Source organism: Pituophis catenifer, unplaced genomic scaffold (assembly GCF_029215685.1).
Source record: "Pituophis catenifer annectens isolate HBS135680 unplaced genomic scaffold, rPitCat1.0.hap2 SCAF_8, whole genome shotgun sequence".
Taxonomy (NCBI): domain Eukaryota; kingdom Metazoa; phylum Chordata; class Lepidosauria; order Squamata; family Colubridae; genus Pituophis; species Pituophis catenifer.
Genome location: NW_027256888.1, coordinates 62,805,302 through 62,824,610, shown reverse-complemented (window position 1 = coordinate 62,824,610; position 19,309 = coordinate 62,805,302). Strand labels below are relative to the sequence as shown.

The 19,309-nt window shown below is 37.8% G+C and overlaps 1 protein-coding gene across 1 annotated transcript in view; it reads left to right on the top strand.

Annotated features, from left to right (window-relative positions):
- BANK1 (B cell scaffold protein with ankyrin repeats 1) overlaps positions 1-19,309 on the top strand; it is a 150,854-nt gene that overhangs the window by 39,642 nt on the left and 91,903 nt on the right. The window contains exons 6-7 of the mRNA XM_070949161.1: positions 7,481-7,604; positions 18,669-18,865. Of these exons, the coding sequence (XP_070805262.1) occupies positions 7,481-7,604; positions 18,669-18,865 (321 nt within the window). The remainder of the gene's footprint in view (positions 1-7,480; positions 7,605-18,668; positions 18,866-19,309) is intronic.

Here is a 19,309-nt window from a genome sequence, read left to right as displayed (position 1 = left end):
ACAGGTGAGTAACATCTGGCGTGTTGCAGATTGCAGACTCCTTGTGGCCTTTTTACTAAAAACGGCATGAATAGGAAGAAGAGCAGAATGGTATAAAGGCTTCAAGAAGCAATCCACTGACTAAAACAGGAGGAACAAACTAGGGGTGAAATGCTCCCGGATCAGACCGGACCGCCCAATCCGGTAGCAATTTTTCCCTGTAGTTCGGCGATCCGGTAGTGATCGCCACCCGGGTAACCAGGAAGTAATACTTTTTTACCTTCTGTGCATGCGCAGAAGGTATGTGCACACACATGAAGCATGTGCGCGCTTCCGAACCAATAAGGAAGGTAAGTAGATTTCACCCCTGGAACAAACCCAAAACATAGCAAGAGGCACAGGTGTGTACCCCTATAAACGGTAGGGAGTGCAAGTGTATTCAATCCTCAACCCATCCCAAAGAGCACATGGAACCCTAGAAGTCTAGTAGACTTGATTGCTACTCTACTCAAATCTGTTACTACAATACTTTATATTTTTCTATTTGTTTACTTGGAGATATATATATATATATTCCATGAAGCTTCTTAGGATTTGGAAATTGGGACTGAAAGCAAGAAGGTTCCTTTATACATGTGCTACCATGTGATATGGCCACCAATTGCCACCAATTTACTTGTTTAGAAGGAAGATCAGAAACATTCATGAACACATTCATGAAGGATCCATTTGTTTTCAAAACAGAAACAAGACTATTGATCTGATGTCTGTGAGCTTTCTGTTAGAGTCAGAATGTTGGCTAGACAAGTCTTTGTCTAATTCAGTAGGTCTCTTGTTATATTATTCAGTTTTAAAATTATAGTCAGAGTTTTTAGGATTTCTGTTTACGACTGTCCACTTTGATCTTGTTAGTCCTTTGCCATAAGAGTTTTGCTATATGATTTACAAAGACTCAGTATTGTCATAGCTTGGTGCCCATAGGATTTATGGATGTCAGAGATGCTTCATTTGTTTTCCTCATGTCATAATGCACAATTATATCATTCCATTCCATCATTTCACTCTTGGCCTGACCAGTTGGAAACATGTTTGATCAGATATATAAGGCATATTATGATGTTCCTAGTTTTGCTTATTTATTGGATAAGTAACCAATTATCAACTTATTAAAATAAATGCTTCAGGTATAGTTTACAATTATTATTATATATATATATTATATATGCAGTGTTTTCCCAAAAATAACACCCTGTCTTATATTTTTTTGAACCCTGAAATAAGCACTTGGCCTTATTGCCATGCTCTCAAAAGCCCGATTGGGCTTATTATCTTCTGTAAATAAATAAGAAGATGGAATCAGATTATTTATACCTATGTTATCACATCTGTAAATCCATTCTTAGCAAGCAGATCTGTTGTCCAAGAATCCATAAATGAAATCAATAATAAACAAGTAATGAAATTAGATGAACAATAGCGTTTTTAAATTAACATGTATCTGTCATATGTAGCCATTCCATCTTTGCAGAGTTCACAATTTCCATGCAAATCTCTTATTCTATATTTTAGAAACCCAACAGATGACAAAATCTATAGTAAAATGGCTTCCTCTTTTCCCCCCATATAATGAGGAAGGAAAGTCTGTTTCAGAAAAGTAAAGAAATTGAACTATCGTTTGTACAATGGGCAGTCTGAGGGCACTTGACATGTCTATATTGTAATTGCAATGCAAGAACAAAAATAATAGCTGTGTTTATAATTCAGACAGCCTCATTTTCATGTGACAAATCTACCATGTCTGTAGCCTAAGGCGTTCTGCTCATAACAAAGGATTAATAAAAAAAATGATGCATTACATTATTAGCGCTTGTTTAAAAACAGAAGTAAATTCCTTCCAAATAATTTTTTAAGAGTACAAAGAGTCTGTTCAATAGCACACAGTTATAAAGCAGAAGCAAGATGGAACTTTCACACTTTGCTCATCTCATCGACTAATTACTGTCTTAATAATATGAAATCTAAATTGAGGACATTACAATTATCACCATCATCACTGTTGTACTTTCTGTACATTTGAGGAAAACTTTGAGGTTAAAAGTCTACTAATTAACAAGGTTGGCAAATTATGACTTGATGCAGAGTATGCACAGGAAAGATTGTTACACAGTTTTCATGCAGAAGATCTTAAATTCAACTGTAAATTTCCAGTTAACAAACATGGGTATCTCCTATGTGACTCTGGATATACTGTTAATTATAGCAGAGTAGAAAATAAGTCTGACATCTTCTAGCTAGCTACCTAACTAGCCCATAATTCTTAGAACTCATACCAAATTTTCCACAAATATTTTCTTACATTCAAATCATAGCCCATGACTTAGACCCATTGTGAGGTTTAGCATGGTTAAGTGTAACCCAGCTACAAGGAGCTTAGAAATAATCATTTCCTTTTCTGGACTGTCCTGCCTTGGTACAACTTTATAAAACTGGGTTTAAATGAGGTCCACATTGCCAAAGCCATCTTACTCAAAAGATACTTCAAATAGCAATCTGGAATTCTTTCTTTACATTTTTAATATATATATACAGATAACAGAGTTGGAAGGTACCTTGTAGGTCATCTAGTCCAACCCCCTGCCCAAGTAGGAGACCCTACACCATTTCTGACAAAGGGCAGTCCAGTCTCTTCTTGAAAACTTCCAGTGATGAAGCTCCCACAACTTCTGAAAACAAACTGTTCCATTGGTTGATTGTTCTCACTGTCAGAAAATTTCTCCTTATTTCCAGGTTGAATCTCTCCTTGTTCAGTTTCCATTCATTATTCCTTGTCTGGCCTTCAGGTGCTTTGGAAAATAGATTGACCCCCTCCTCTCTGTGGCAGCCCCTCAAATAGTGGAACACTGCTATCATGTCACCCCTGGTCCTTCTCTTCACTAGACTAGCCATGCCTAGTTCCTGCAACCGTTCATCATATGTTTTCGCCTCTACCTCAGGGGTGAAATCCAGCAGGTTCCGGTAGTGAAAATTTTGAGCAGTTCAGAAAACCGGTAGCGGAAATTTTGAGTAGTTCGGAGACCAGTAAATACCACCTCTGGCTGGCCCCAGAGTGGGGTGGGAATGGAGATTTTGCAATATCCTTCCCCTAGGAGTGGGGAGGGAATGGGGATTTTGCAGTATACTTCCCCCGGAGTGGGGTGGGAATGGAGATTTTACAGTATCCTTCCCCTGCTCTACCTGTATGCCTGTACACAGTTTTAGATTCCCACTTTATTATTTTCCTTCAGAGAAAAAAAACATATAAATGGCTCACCTTCTATGGTAATTAAAGACAAATACCAAAATGATCTAACTTAACACAATTAAATCTACTTAATAAGGCCAAACCTAATTATACTGGAAAAATATATTCCTGAGATCCCTTGGCACATGGAATACAATCATCTGAGCTCAGTCAAGTAAGAATTACCACTGTTTGTTCGGGGTATAAAGTAATGTTCAAAATATGATTGACTTTCAGATGCTTGAACCTTAAAGGATTCCCACCCCCCCAAAAAAATATGAGGACAGATTATAAGATATTAAAATGAATAAATGCTGCTTCTTTTTTGCTAAACGTAAGATTTTATATTATATTCTTTTTCATGTTCTTGTAGACCTCTCTGGTGTAAAGTCAAAAGTAGGTTATAATTTTCTGAATAAATACAAAAGTAATGGCAAGCTCTCAGAAAGAAATTTCCAGTGAGACCAATTAGCTAATTAGTATTATTTATTTACCATAATATTACTAGTCTGTTCTTTATGTCAGAATGATGAAGTGTAAGTGATATAAAAATAGAAGGGCAGCAAATAACAACATTTTATGAATAACAATAAAATCACACAGGAACCATTAAACTGTTAACATTCTAAAAGCCAAAATAAAACTGTTTTTACCCAGCACTAAATAAATGAAACTGTGTACAATGAAAACAGAAAAGATATGTAAATGTAAGGCACTCAGATGTGATGTTCCTGATGGCCATTTCCTTCATCTCAGAAATAATCTGATAATGGAATAATCCTAGTGCTTGAGGAAGATGGACATCTTTTTCATCAGACTGTTACATGGTAATTGGTTCATTAATTGGTTGATTGATTAAGGTAAAGGTAAAGGTTCCTTCGCACATATGTGCTAGTCGTTCCCGACTCTAGGGGGTGGTGCTCTCCATTTCAAAGCCGAAGAGCCAGCACTGTCTGAAGATGTCTCCGTGGTCATGTGGCCGGCATGACTAAACGCCAAAAGCGCATGGAACACTGTTACCTTCCTACCAAAGGTGGTTCCTATTTTTCTACTTGCATTTTTTACGTGCTTTTGAACTGCTGGGTTGGCAGAAGCTGGGACAAGTAATGAGGGCTCACCCCGTTACGCGGCACTAGGGATTCGAACCGCTGAACTGCCGACCTTTTGATCAACAAGCTCAGTGTTTTAGCCACTGAGCCACCGCGTCCCCGGTTCATTGGTTATATGTGCTATCAAATCAGTTTCAACTCTTACAGACCACACAGATCAGTTTTGGCCATGACCACATGGTAACTGTAGGACTCAACTGCAATTAATTTCAGTATGTCAGTACTGTTACAGCCATGTAAAGAGACAACATCTAATATCTTCAAAAATCTGAAAATCCTCAAAACAACCCAGCTCAGCACTAGAAGTATGTTTTCTTTTTTTATATATAAAGTTTTTTATTTTTGAATACATTAAAAACAAACACAAAACAAACAACACATATATACAAATCATTTTTCCGTTAACAGCTCGTTTAAGGTGATCCTTTCTTATTATTTACATATATTCTAACTTTATCTTAATCTACTTAAATAATCTAATTTCCTTTGTGTCGACTTCTCTTTACTTTGATTCAATCCATATTATCACAAAAATAAACAATAGAGTATTATTTCCATTCCCCCTTTTTTCTCCCTTTATTCCTTTTTTCGTTTTTTCTTTTCTTGCACCAATCATACCATCTAAACCATACTTTATAGTAATCTGAGTCCTCTCTTTCCTTAAGTTCCTTTGTAAGCTTGTCCATCTCTGCGCATTCAAGGATTTTTTTGATTAAATCCTCTTCTGTTGGTGGATATTCCTTCTTCCAGTTTTGCGCATATATTATGCAGGCTGCAGTTAATATATGTAATATTAAATATTGAATTTCTTTTGTATAGTTTTCTGTTGGAATCCCTAATAAGAATTGCTCTGGCTCTCTCTTTATAGAGAAGTATGTTTTCTATTAGATTCAGAAAATTGGGAGACAGAAAGTCTGATCATCTGGAATTGCATCTTATAACAGGACTACAAAATGGGGCCTCCACTGACAACTGATACTGATTCACTTATTCATCTGTTTACTGTATATATAGATATTTTTATGCAGCTTCACAAAACATGTATATCTTTGAGAGGAGGAATGCTTGGAGTATTGGGAGCAAACACTGGAAAATTACGTTCATACACAGCCGATCCCATTTTATTCTAACAGTGCATTTGAAAACTTTCCCACATTTCCCAAAAGTCCTGGGTGAATAACTGAGGCTGCAAGAGAATGCATGCCTAAAATTTTCCAGGGAGTTCATGATTCAGAAGATTCAGAATGAAGATCTCCTATCCTTATACTTCAATCTCTTATATTTTGCCATGCCAGGGTTTCAACATGCCTTACTGATTATTCATGTCTGTTTTTGAAATTATTCATATTGCTCAGGTGAATGTGTGTGTGTGTGTGTGTGTTTTTTAAAAAACCCTTTATTCTATGACTAAGTCCCATATGAATGTGCTTCAGAGAAAGTATGGAAAGGAAAAGTGTGTAAATAAGCTGAAAGGCACAAAATCTCGCAAACCAGAAATGATAGACTGTCACAACTAAAAGGCACTAATAGCAACAATCAATGAGGAAAGAGAAAGAGAATCACAAGAACATGCATAAGAGAATGGGGTGTCCTACTGGATTAGATTCAAAGCTCCTGAACTTCAACTGACCTATCATCTCCAAGCCATTCTAAATACAGCCAATTTGGTGGCACAGTCTCTCAATGAGAGAGAAGCACCTATGCTATGGTGTCTGGGGACTATCTAGATCCCCTTGAGTGGTGTTCCTCAACTTCCATGATTTCGTGATGTTTGGACTTCAACTCCCAGAATTCCCCAGCCGCTAGGGAATTCTGGATGATGAAGTCAAATGCATTTTAAACTCATGGAGGTAGAGAAACACTACTCTAAAGAAAAGAAATTAAGCTACATAACAACCAGTTTGCTTTACTTCTGCTTCCTCTAGTCAGGAATACAAAGAAGTAGATGGGGCCATTCAATTTGCTGGAATCAAAACTCTAATCATGCCTCAAGCCCAAGGAAAACATTACCGTGGCACTGGCCAGAAGACAAAACGCAGGCTTGTCCTGTTTTCTAATACGCCGTTACCAGAAGGCAATTTGCATTGTGAAAGCTCAACATGTGTCTTGAACAACAGACATGGTGCTTGTCTTCCTGGTGATAAGATTACCTTGTTCTTGATGGATGGAGAGCTAATAAGATGTAAAGGCAAGAGAGCACCCTTGCAGTTACTAAAACAAAGAACACCTTAAGGCAATGCAGGGCTAGCAAATAGAAGCCTGAAATGTTGGCTTGCAGCTTCTCAAATGTTTCCTTCCTCAAAAAAAAAAAAATCAAACAAACAAGATGTCAATCACAACTTTGCCATTGAAGCCAAATCCTGCTACATACAACAAAGAATGGAATGGAATGGAATGGAATGGAATGGAATGGAATGGAATGGAATGGCGTGGAATGGAGCGGGATGGGACAGGACGGGACGGGACGGGACGGGATGGAACAGAACAGAACAGAACAGAACAGAATAGAATAGAATAGAATTCTTTATTGGCCAAGTGTGATTGGACACACAAGGTATTGTATCATCTGCAAAGATGTCTTTGATTTCATTCAGTTATGGCTACTACCTTTACTTTCTCAACCTCCTCCCTGAACATAAGCCAGCTTCCCAATGGGAAAAATAGAAATGGTATCCTACTTTGTAATTAATTGGAAACACATTACTTCACTACTGGAGGATCTACAGAAATAGCCCACTTCCGTGAGCATTGTAAGTTCTATTATAAGAAGTCCACCCAGGACACCACAGCTGCAGTCTCTGGCATAGTAAGGCTGTCCTTTAATTACTTTAATTACTTTTTAGGACTTGTGTTTCTCCAGGAAATAGCTGCCATGATAAACTTCCACTGATCTTCAGTGATTTTCTTCGCCCTTAAACCCATCTGAGAAATTATCTCTCTTACCAGATCACCAGCAACTCTTTTAAAAACTAATAGCTGTTTCCAACTTCAGTGGTGCAAAATATTCCCACATGAGTTTGCTCTTTTTGCTCTTTTGCTTTTGGATGATGGTACAAATCTGTATGCCCTCAGGTTATTCTTTGTTTTCTTTGCCTCTATCTCAACCCCATAGGCTTTCAAGTTTTCATCAGCAGAGAAAATGGATAACGTTCTCACACTCTTGCTGAAAAGTTCAATCATTTCTCATGGTTTTAGCAGCTTTCCAAATGAAGTCACGGATCATGACCAGGAAACTGGTACGTACGTATATTATCCTTTGTCTGATTTGTTTACTGAGAAGGTTCGTATCAGGGTCATTTTTCATATATGTTAATACAGGGCACACTTTGTGAGAACCTCAAGTTTCACAAAAGTGTCAACACTCTCCCCCCCCCCACATCAAAAAATATGGAGAAGACCGTGTTCATAATTTATTGTTGTTGTTTTTATTATTGGCTAATAATTTTTTCATCAATATTATTTGGCTGGATTATAATATTAATTTATAGATTATTATTACATTATTACTCTGAATGTTTTAAATTGTTCATTGATTATTTTATCTAAGGATGTCTTAATTGTTGGTTTATGACTGTAAACATTCATAATCCTAGAAAGAGTTGGAAAGATGTAACTGGAGTAAATAAATAGCTTGAGGCTGCCCAGGCACAAGAGATTGGGGAAAAAATATAAAAGGAGAAATGAAGTGCAGAATTATGTTTAATTATGTATATTAGAAATATGTTTCGCTGGCTGGTTGGCTGACTGACTGCTTTTAACATTAAACAGAAGCCCCTCATAATTTTTTTGAAGATTTCACTGGTAAAATAAATGAAACTTTGTTGTTTTCAAGTAAGGTAGTGAAATTATAGTTAGCATTCAAATTTACCTTTTCTTACCACAACAGTGGCCCCTGGAGAAATTCAGAAAATTCAGAAAAAAGAAAATCTTAATGTACCAATGAGAGTAGGATTAAAAATAGTTAATGGCCTATCCACTTTTCTTCCACTATAGCCACTAATATCTTCAATGTTGTATTTAAGGAATGATAGAAAATCATTTAAAAAGTGGTAAACTGCCTTCAAGACTAGCAACTATGAATAGGTAATCTTCCATGAATTTGTCCAGTCCCCTTTTTTAAAATCATTTAAATCAGTGACTTCACCAATCCGTCACTCGAGATTTTCAAAAATAGACTCGACAACCATTTAACTGCAATGGTATAAGGCAGTGATGGCAAACCTTTTCGGCACCGAATGCCCAAACTGGAACGTGCATGCATGTGCATGAATGTGCCCATGCCAGAAACCCGAAGACCAACTGGCTGGCACGCACATGCCTGTTTTTTGGCTGTTTTTCGGTCCGTTTTCAGACTGTTTTTCAGACCATTTTTCAGAAAACGGCCTGAAAAATGGCCTGAAAATGGCCCAAAAAATAGCCCAAAAATGGCCTGGGGGGGTCGGGTTTTTTTGCCATTTTGGACTGTTTTTCAGGCCATTTTTCAGAAAATGGCCTGAAAAACAGCCTGAAAACAGCCCGAACAAAAGCCTGAAAACGGCCCCAAAAAAGCCTGGTTTTTTCCTGTCATTTTGGCCTGTTTTTTGGGCCGTTTTTCTGCGCTCCAGCACCCGCAAAGACCAGCTGACCGTGTGCACCAGAAACCAGAAGAGCAGCTGGCGACGTCACACATGCCCACAGAGAGGGCTCTGGGTGCCTTTAGCACATGTGCCATAGGTTAGCCATCACAGATATAAGGGCTGGAAAAGGGCTGGGCTAGAGGATAAGAGTCCTTTCAGCCCTGTGGTTCTGTGTTCTATCACATCTGATGGCCATGAAATCCCATACCTACCTACACTGTGTCATCTAAAGAAATGCTAACTTTGATTGCTCTTGGATCTGTCTATATTTAGTTTTATAGAACCACACTACATTATGGTAGAGGGAAAACATTTTTGTCCATATTTTTTATTCCGTACATTATTTGATGTAGGGTTATCAGGTTTCCTATTTTCTGTTCACTTCAAATTAAAATACTGCAGATATTCTAGCCTTTTTTTTTCAGAGGGGAACTGCTCTAATGCTGATAATAATATTGAATACATTTTTACAACAGTTGCACTCTGAGCTGGCATTTACATTGAGCTGTTCTCCATGATTCTAAGATCCGGTTGCTAATTACTCAACAATAGCTTAGATCCCATTAGCATCTGGGTGAAAGTGGATGTACGTGCGGGCCATCATGAATCACTTTTGATTCTTTCCATTGAATTGCATTTGAAGGTAATGGACAAATATGACATCATGTCAGCTGGCATTTTTTTGCCCAAAGCAGAATACAGATGTCTATGAAAATTCTCAGTCATCCAGGTCATGGTTGTCCCAATATGATGTCCCAACATAGGAGAACAAAACCATCAGGACTAGATTCAGCAATCCATTTGCATTTAAAAGACAAGGCCACTATTTTGAAGATAGCAAAGTCCACATTTTGGACAGAGAGGACCACTGGTTTCAAAGAGGGATCAAAGAGGCCATCTATGTCAAAATTGAGCAGCCCTCTCTCAACAGAGAGGGAGGGATACAACATCATCTATCTCCAGTCTACAACAGAGTCCTTTCAATAGTTCCAAGAAGGCTCCACATCCCTCTGCATTTGTCAGCTGACCCTGATGACACAGATAAACCTTCAGGTGGCCTTAACAGCTTGCTAAAAGAATGTAATGACCAGTTGTCTGCAAAGAGTATAAATCCTTCCATTCCCCACCATCCAGTCAGAGCTGAAGAAGTTTCTTGGACGCAAAGTGAAATGTCTTCAAAGAAAAAACAGAAAATCCAGTTGCCTCTTGAAAAAACACCTTTGGGATAGCAGAATACAGGTTTTCCTTGTTGGTATCAGGTAGCATACCAGCTCCAATTGCCATTCCTTTTCTCTTCTTTCAAAGTCTGAAAAAAGAGGACAGTAATGTTGCAAAGATATTCACCCTGTGCTTCTCCAAATTAATCCAAATTAGGCTTTATTGTTGTGGACGATCATTTGAACATGAGCCAGCAATGTGCAACAGCAACCAAAAAAGCTAAAACAATCCTGGGTTGTATAAACAGAGGCATAGAATCAAGATCAGTATATGAAGTATTAGTGCCACTTTACAAAACCTTAGTAAGACCACACCTGGAATACTGCAACCAGCTTTGGCCACCGTTCTACAAAAAAGATGTTGAGACTTTGGAAAAAGTTCAGAGAAGAGCATCTAAGATGATCAAAGGCCTGGAGATTAAACCATATGAGGAATGGCTGCAGGTTTTGGGTCTGGCTAGTCTAAAGAAAAGAAGAATGAAGGGTGGCATGATAGCAGTATTCCAGTATTTGAGGGGCTGCCAAAAAGATGAGGGACAAATTATTCTCCAAAGCACCAGAGAGCAGAACAAGAAATAATGGTTGGAAACTAATTAAAGAGACAAGCAACCTGGAATTAAGGAGAAACTTCCTAACAGTGAGGACAATTAACCAGTGGAACAGCTTGCCTCCAGAAATTGTGGGTACTCCATCTCTGGAGATTTTTAAGAAGAGACTGGATAATCACTTGTCTGAAATGGTATAGGTTCTCCTGCCTGAGCATGGGGCTGGACTAGAAGACTTCCAAGGTCCCTTCCAGCTTCTCTTCTCTTCTCTTCTCTTCTCTTCTCTTCTCTTCTCTTCTCTTCTCTTCTCTTCTCTTCTCTTCTCTTCTCTTCTCTTCCCTTGTGTGCGTTTCTAACATGCTTTGACCTGTTGGCAAAGTAGCTTTGGGCGTTTGGCTAAATAAACTATACATAATGTACAGCACTACACAGAAAGTCTCTTATTTGTTTCACTACCTCCTTCTCTGACTCACACAATATCTATTGGTATTTTTAGTACTGAAGTCCCTGGCAGCCTAGAGAAGGGGGGAATAAGAAAGGAAAAAGTTTCTGGGCTTGCTGGATTCTAATAACTTTGACAGGCTCTTTTTGCTAATGTTTTCCAAAAGCTCCACCAATAGCTTCAGAGGTGGGCTGCTGTTGGTTCGGACCAGTTCGAATTATGCCGGATAATCAGATTATGCCGGATTATCTTACTCTGCCATAAACTTTTTCTCCAAAATGCTTTCTTCTTGTGCCATATCCATCATCAGACGTTGGCAATCATGTTGGCAATCCTATTTTTATCAACAGCCGCACCAAAAAGTGCTGTTGAGTTTTGTCCAAACCAGTCCCTTAGATTTTGAAGCCATGATGTTCTTCTTCTGCCTGGACCTCATTTGCCATCAGTCTTTCCCGGGAAGATTAAGTGAAGTATGGCATATTTTTCTGGGTTTCGCATCACATGTCCAGAATATTCTAACTAAAATGCTTTCTATTATTAAAAAAAATAGGAGGAGGAGATGGAATCACATGCTTTGGTTTCCAGACTGCTTGCTAAAATTACATCTGAAACTGGATGCTTCAATGTTTTAAACTTCTAAATTTAAAGTGACCACAGTCACTTTTAGAAGTTTAAAACATAATTTGAACATATCCTAACAACTGTTCTACATTTCATTCCATTTATATTCATAATCTGGGACCACTGTTTTCATAGGGGTGAGTATTCTCTCCATGTGTTGATTCTCCATGGTCTTCGCCCTCATCAGTGTTTTCATTCAAGTGCTGTAGTTAATCCATGCATGTATATGTAGATGACACATGCACATACATACATACATACATACATGCATACATACATGCATACAGTAGTGGCCAAAATTGTGGAAACCTTTTGGGAAAAGTGTATTTTTGAGGTTTGCTGGCTAATAACACCACTTTTGGGGGTAGTTTCAAGATAATCATATTCCACTACTGGAATGGCTTGGGAATAGCCCAGACCTTAACCCAATTGAAAATCTATGGAGCCGACTAAAGAAACTTGTTAGTCAGAAGCAACCCAGAAATAAAACCCAGTTAATAGAAGCAATCATTCAATCTTGGTTTCACATTATAACAGCTGCAGAACTAAAAGACCAGGTTCACTCCATGGGAAGACGTTGTAAGACTGTAATTCATGCTAAAGGTTACCCAACTAAGTATTAACTGATGTGATAATTTTTGTATATCTTGTTTTTTCTACGTGTTTCACCTTTTTCTTTATACTGTAACTGCTATTCTAATAGCAAATCCTTCATAAAAGTTATTGCATTACATTCTTGATTGAATTATCTTTCCATTAATATGTAATTTTATGGTACTACTCAAAAAAAAAGTGGTGTTATTAGCTAGTTTTAGAAAATACACTTTTCCTAAAAGGTTTCCACAATTTTGGCCACTTCTGTAGATATATCCCACCTGTAAAAATAATATTAATATTCCTAAATAAATCACATTGAGGAGCAGTGTGTATCAAACACAAAATTTAACAATCCATATCAACAATCTGAGAAGTTATTACCATAAATTCAGGCTACTCTTACCATTAAATGATGTCAAGTAATCACCTCAGACATAAACAATGGAAATCAGCAGCAACCTTAGTGTTCCCTTTAACCCAGCCTCCTTGGCCCAAAATCTGTTTTAGCAGTGCTGCAGTTCAATATAAATGCAGACTATAAATTCTTCTGTAGGGCCAATAATCTTGGAGGAATAAATAAAGATAAAGCAGTAACAATATTTTCTGAAACTTTATTTACAGATGTTCCTTGCTGGCTTGTTATCCAATTCATCTAGATTAAAAAAAGACTACAATGTGTGATGCACCTCATGCTGTGGTTGAACTGTGCTTTTCCTGAGATAATTGCTGTTCGTGCATTCAGATTTACCCTATTGATACTGAAAATGTAGATTTACAGGTCAAAAGTTGTAATTAACAGCAATTACAGTGGGCTCTGAGCAAGGTGATGATGATAGGGAATAAAACGCTATCTGTTCAGGAAATGATCCTATCAGAAAAATGTTCATTTCCATTTATTTATTTATTTATTTATTTATTTATTTATTTATTTATTTATTTATTTATTTATTTTGTCGCATTTCCATGCCGCCCAACTCCCTAGGGACTCTAATTTAGTAAGAAAAATATACTTGTTGAGTTGACAGAGAAAATAATGGATATATCTGGCTTTGTAAGTAAAGTTTAAAAATCTGAGGAAATCCGGTGCTGCCACCAAGAAAATTATAATCCACAATAATAAACTATAATACACAGACCCAATGAAATATAATATTGAAGCAAGTGTCCAAATTGCTTCAAGACAATAGCTTCTGGAAGCTTCTGTACCCCTCACACAACAGTTCCCTCCTCCACAAGGAGTGCTTCAGGCATGTAAAGAGAGCTTAGACTACTGACAGCAGGCAAGCACTTGTGACCCTATGTTTAGACTCCGACCAGGAAGTACAACTCTCTGCCTTTATAAAGGTAAAGGTAAAGCTTTCCCTCGCACATATGTGCTAGTCGTTCCTGACTCTAGGGGGCGGTGCTCATCTCCATTTCAAAGCCGAAGAGCCAGCGCTGTCCAAAGACGTTTCCATGGTCATGTGGCCAGCATGGATGGCCAAGATTCTCCACAGACATTTAGATCAGTACTTACTTTTATGGTAACAGAATCTTGCAAGTCTGAATGCACTCTGAGAATTGGGAAGGGACTTATTTGAGACATTTTAATCATGTTACATTCCTGCTCTAGATTAGGCAACTCTCCCTTCTGTCCCTTAAGGCTTCTCTCTGCTCTCTGCAATTGACAGCAGTCGCATAAGCCAAATGTGTACTGGGAGCAAGGAACATTTCTTTTCCAACACCAAGCTATTAACAGCACTGGTTAGAAGTTTTGTACTGTGTGCCCTACCTCAGACTGGTTCAATATTGTCACTCTCCTGCCTTGCTAGAGAAATGCTTGAAATTTGTGCATGTGATTGGAAAAACAGGAGGCAATGACCCAGGCCCAAGTAGGTAATAGTCGACGCAAACAGTTCTAAAACAAACAGACTTTATTAGAACAGCTGAGAATTAACTCATTCTCAGCATAGTCCAAACTAAATCAAAACAAACTCTTCATAACACAAATTCTTCAGTCTAATCACCAACCTTGGTATAATTAGGCAAACTGCCAAAGGCTTTTCTTGGCAAAAGTTCAAAAGCAGAAGATGCCGACCAGAGATAAGTGCAGCAAGGCAAGAACAAGTCTATCAACATTGTTTTCTGACAAAGAGCCCAAGAGCCATTGCTGATCTTTTAAGCCTTATGGGAGGGGCCAATCATCTCTTGGCCTTACTCCCGAGTCTTCCTCTTTGCTATAGCTGCTCTTGCCTTCTGGCAGCTCTTCTCATACATGCACAAGGAACAGGCTCCTCCTGTTCCTCTACTGTCAGCCTCTGGAGGCTCCAGAGTCCGCACCTCACTCCCCGATGGCCCTGGCCCCATCTCTGCCTCCAACGCAGAGCCCTCATCCGGGCCTTCTGCAGCCTCCAGGACTGGACCATGTTCTTCCTCAGCATCATCGCTATCCGACTCTGCTACCAGCTCCTCAGGCTGCTGGCGGACCACAACAGTGTGCCCAAACCCCAAATGTCTGTGAAGAGACAGCACTCAATGCTTACATGAGACTTAATGATCTGGAAAGGATTTCTGGGAAACGGTTTAAAGAAAGGATTTACTTATCCTTCCAAATCTCCAGTGTATGCACTTACATTTTTCGTTCCTAAAGGAGATGATGACTCTGTTCTTACTTTTCGCAACTATAGACTTCTTAACCAGAGGTAAGAAGGTATTTCTATAACCAGTAATGGTTATCTGGACCACCTACAAAAGCCTTGCAATTTTACAAAGTTGGCCTTGAGAAGTTCTTACAATTTGATCAGAATGAAAGTGGGACAGGATTGCTTTGACATCAGATACACAAATTTGAATTCAGGTAGACCATTCTTATAGAAGTTGTATAGAAGTTGCAACAGTGCTAAAAAGTAAATTACTTATTGCTTCTCGGATATATGATCACTGCAGCATCCCAGTCCTATAATCACCATTGGCATATGTCACACTCAACTTTGGACAAGCAAAGTCAATGGAGAAGCTGGGAATAAAATTTCAAGTCACTGTCATTTGATGTCTCACTTAACTACAACAATGGAAATGACATCATAAGTCAGGCATGGCCACTTGATCTTTTGCTTAACAACTGCATCACTTAGTGATAGATTTTTCCATTCCCAATTTATGAGGACTATCTGTACACAATGATGCCTTTTGCTTTGATTAATTTCAGGGTAGCCTCCCCTAAATTCACAAACTTTTTTTTTAGCATTTTAAACAATTATATTCTAGAGCCTGGATAGCTCAGCAGACTGATGCATTGTAATTTAACTCCAGCTGTCTGCAATTAGTAAATTCGAATCTCACCAGGCTCAAGGTTGACTCAGCCTTCCATTCTTTCTAAGGTAGGTAAATTGAGGACCCAGTTTATGGGGGCAATAAGCTGACTTTGTAAAATATACAAAAGTATGAAGGCTGTTGCTTAACGCATTGTAAGCCGCCCTGAGTCTCCGGAGAAGGGCGGCATATAAATCAAATTTTAAAAAAAAATTATGGAGTGATGCATTTGTATGACATACTGATTTTTCAGAAAATATTTCCTTGCATGCAGCGAATGTCAGAAACAATGAGACTCTGTAAACACAAACTTTTTGGCTAAATTATAAAAATTAGCATTCAATCTACTCCATCTGATCTCAGAATTTCTAATGAAGACATACAGAGGAACCTGGCAAATGTATAATATATTCTTTCATGACAAACACTCTAAAATGTGAAGGGTCTGCAGCATTTTCTGGGATTTGCCAATTTCTATAGAAAATTCATTCCTCATTTTGCAGAATGCACCAGGCCACAGTCTCAATTCATAAAAGAAAAGTTGCAAGTGTGTATGGTTTACTCAAGAACAGATAGCATTCCAGGAACTGAAAAACTTTCCACTTCACAGCAGCTGCATGAAGACTCCATGCACAAATTCATGGTACTGACTAATGCTTTGATGTGGCAATTGGAGCGGTTCTTCTCCAAGAAAGAAAAGAAGGGGGCATATCTTCTGCAATGTGCATTTTATTTCAAGTTGCTTTTACTAGCAGAACAGAACTATAACATCTTCAGAAAGGACTTTCTTGTGATAAAAATCAGCATTCCAACATTGGAGACACTTCATGGAAAGAACTGCCCTTCTAGTATAGGAATGTAACAAGTATGAAATTATAATGTTATGTGGGATTGATCTTGAGAAACAGGAAGAAGAGCCACAGTCTGGGCAATGATCAGATAAGAGAAAGTTGGAATGAAAGTGTAACAAACTTCTCAGAGTTTCTTGGGAAGATCCCTAGTTTCTTAGACTGTAAAAGCAAGGAGAGAGACATGATCTTTCAATTTTGGAAGATAATGTTAATATAATCTTGAAATAAGGATCGAGATAGTATCTCTTGATGTTCTTCTTGTCTGGGCTATCTCACAAGGCTAACAGAAGTAGAAGCAATTCTGGACTCAAGACGAGAAGGGCTATCCAGAATCAAAGAGATTATGGGAAAGAGCAACAGACATCCATGGTCCACACTTAGTACACCAGTTTCATTTACAACTTTGAGGAAAACTCTATGATCTGTCAGCACTGCAGAACAGCTTTGGATCCTAAAATTAAAAGAGTTTTTAATTTCCCAGTTAGAGATACTCACTGCCCAAACGGGCATGCAGCCTTTTGTTTAGCTTACTGTGGAGCTCTTGGCAACTAAAAGCAATATATTCACAAAGTCTTATTTAATCTGATTTATTGAAAGAAAAAAGGGATGGATAGCAGAAATCTTGACAACTGGATGCTTTCACTTTAATAAATATTTTTGTCTAAATTCGCTGGGATAGGGATCTCTTAATTCTCTTGCTAACAGCCATTTGATAGACAGGGGAAGCAGTTAACTGCTGGATTTTCCTGGTATTGAAGGAATATATCAAAGTTCTGCAAATCTTTATTATTACTTTTTTCAAGTTCTGAGAATGCTATAATATCAGTTGCTGGAGAACATAAGCAAGAAAGTGCTGCTGTCATGATGTACCATATCAGTGGTGGGTTGCTACCGGTTCACCCCAATTCGTGAGAACCAGTAGTAGAAATCTTCATAGGAGAGCGAACTGGTTCACTTTGAATGTCAGTTGGGTCCTACCCACCGCTATACCTACCTTTATTTCTTTTGTTTTTTGGTCAGCTGTAAGGCGCGGCAGAGTGGATTGCCATGTCTCAGCTGTTTATTTACTCAATGCGCTTGCGCAAAGTAGCGATCGCACGCAAAGCACATGTGCGATGCGAACCGGTGGTAAAACTGATTAGAACCCACCACTATACCATATATGAATGCTTGGTTAGCTTCTGAAGAAAGAGCAGGAATGCAATACTAGAGAGGATTTGGTTTAATATAGCACAGTTCTCATTTCTTCCTATTGCCATGTTATTGTTATTGCATTGTGCAATTTATCCCTTGTCTTTTAAAAGGTATGATCCCAATGATGATGAATAAGGACAGAGTGTTTTATTGAGTAATGTTATTCCAACTGATAACAATATGTGCCTTGTAATGAACATTTGGTTTTGGTTTACTTTTTTCACAAGGACTCAAGTGACAAATAAAATGAACAGTCTCAGTTCTTGACCTATTTCATGGTACTGTTTAACAGCCCCATCTTCACATGTATAGTGCCTATTACAGAAGCCTTTAAATGGTCTATGTGATTAGCAAGCTGATATTCTTAACACATTTTAGCTGTATTTGTTACTCTATGCCATTGAAAGAAACTATTATCTTTCCAATTACCACAGCACATCTCTGCAGAATTTTGTTCAGCTAAGCAACAAAAAGACTAGTGTGCAATTAAAACTCATGGATCATAAATATATATTAGACTTGTTTGTGGTGTTTGCACTATTTCCTTATTTCGGTTAAGACACTACAATTATTATTCAGTTGTATTAAGTTGTAAGTGGTGTTCCAAAAGCATAATGATAACTGTTCAAAAATCATTATTAATTTGAAAGGAATTGTAGCTGCATGTAAAAGGACATATATAAGTTGTTTATATGTCCAATAAAGTGATCCTGTGTCCAACTTTACAGAAAATCATCTTGTGTTTGAAGGGTTGTTCAATGGAAACTCAGTTCAAAAATAAGAGCAGGGATCAGCAATAGTTAGCAACTGAATAGTAGGTCTACCATGCTATATGACTCTTTAATGTATATATTTATTTCCCCATGTTCTAAAGGAATTGACTGATGTTTTGTGATATATATGTACATCTTTGTTTTTCAATCCAGATTCACACTTAGAGGAACTTCCCACTCTTCTCCATTGTGCAGCTAAATTTGGATTAAAGAAACTTGCTGGACTTCTTCTCCAAGATCCCAAAGCCATTCAAGTGTGTAGCATTACTAACAAGTATGGAGAAAACCCAGCTCACATTGCAAAAAAGTATGGCCAGAAGGAAATTTGGAAGGTCCTTAAAGAATTACCAGTAAGTATCTGCTGCTACACATCGACATTACATTCATGATATGTTATGAAATAAATGGGAACACTAGTTACACGTTGAGAATTTTCATTGTGATAAAACACGGAGAGAAATCTGTGAACAGACAGATTTGTGAATATTATAATCAGATTTATGAAAAAATTACATACACAATCTATAGGCATTAATTCTAATGATACATACATTATACTGTTTCATAATAATTTGATATTTTTGCTTTTTGAATGAAAAGACTAAAATGCATAATTATAGAGAATGAAACACATTATATGATCAACTATTATTTAGATTTTTTTTTGCATCAACTGCATGTTTGATTTTGCCAATTTAGTATTATTAAAAGGAATTGCATATTCTAACTTATTATGTAGTATAATCAGAGAGGGGTTGTCTTGTTTCACATCACCAAATTTATTCTAAGCATCA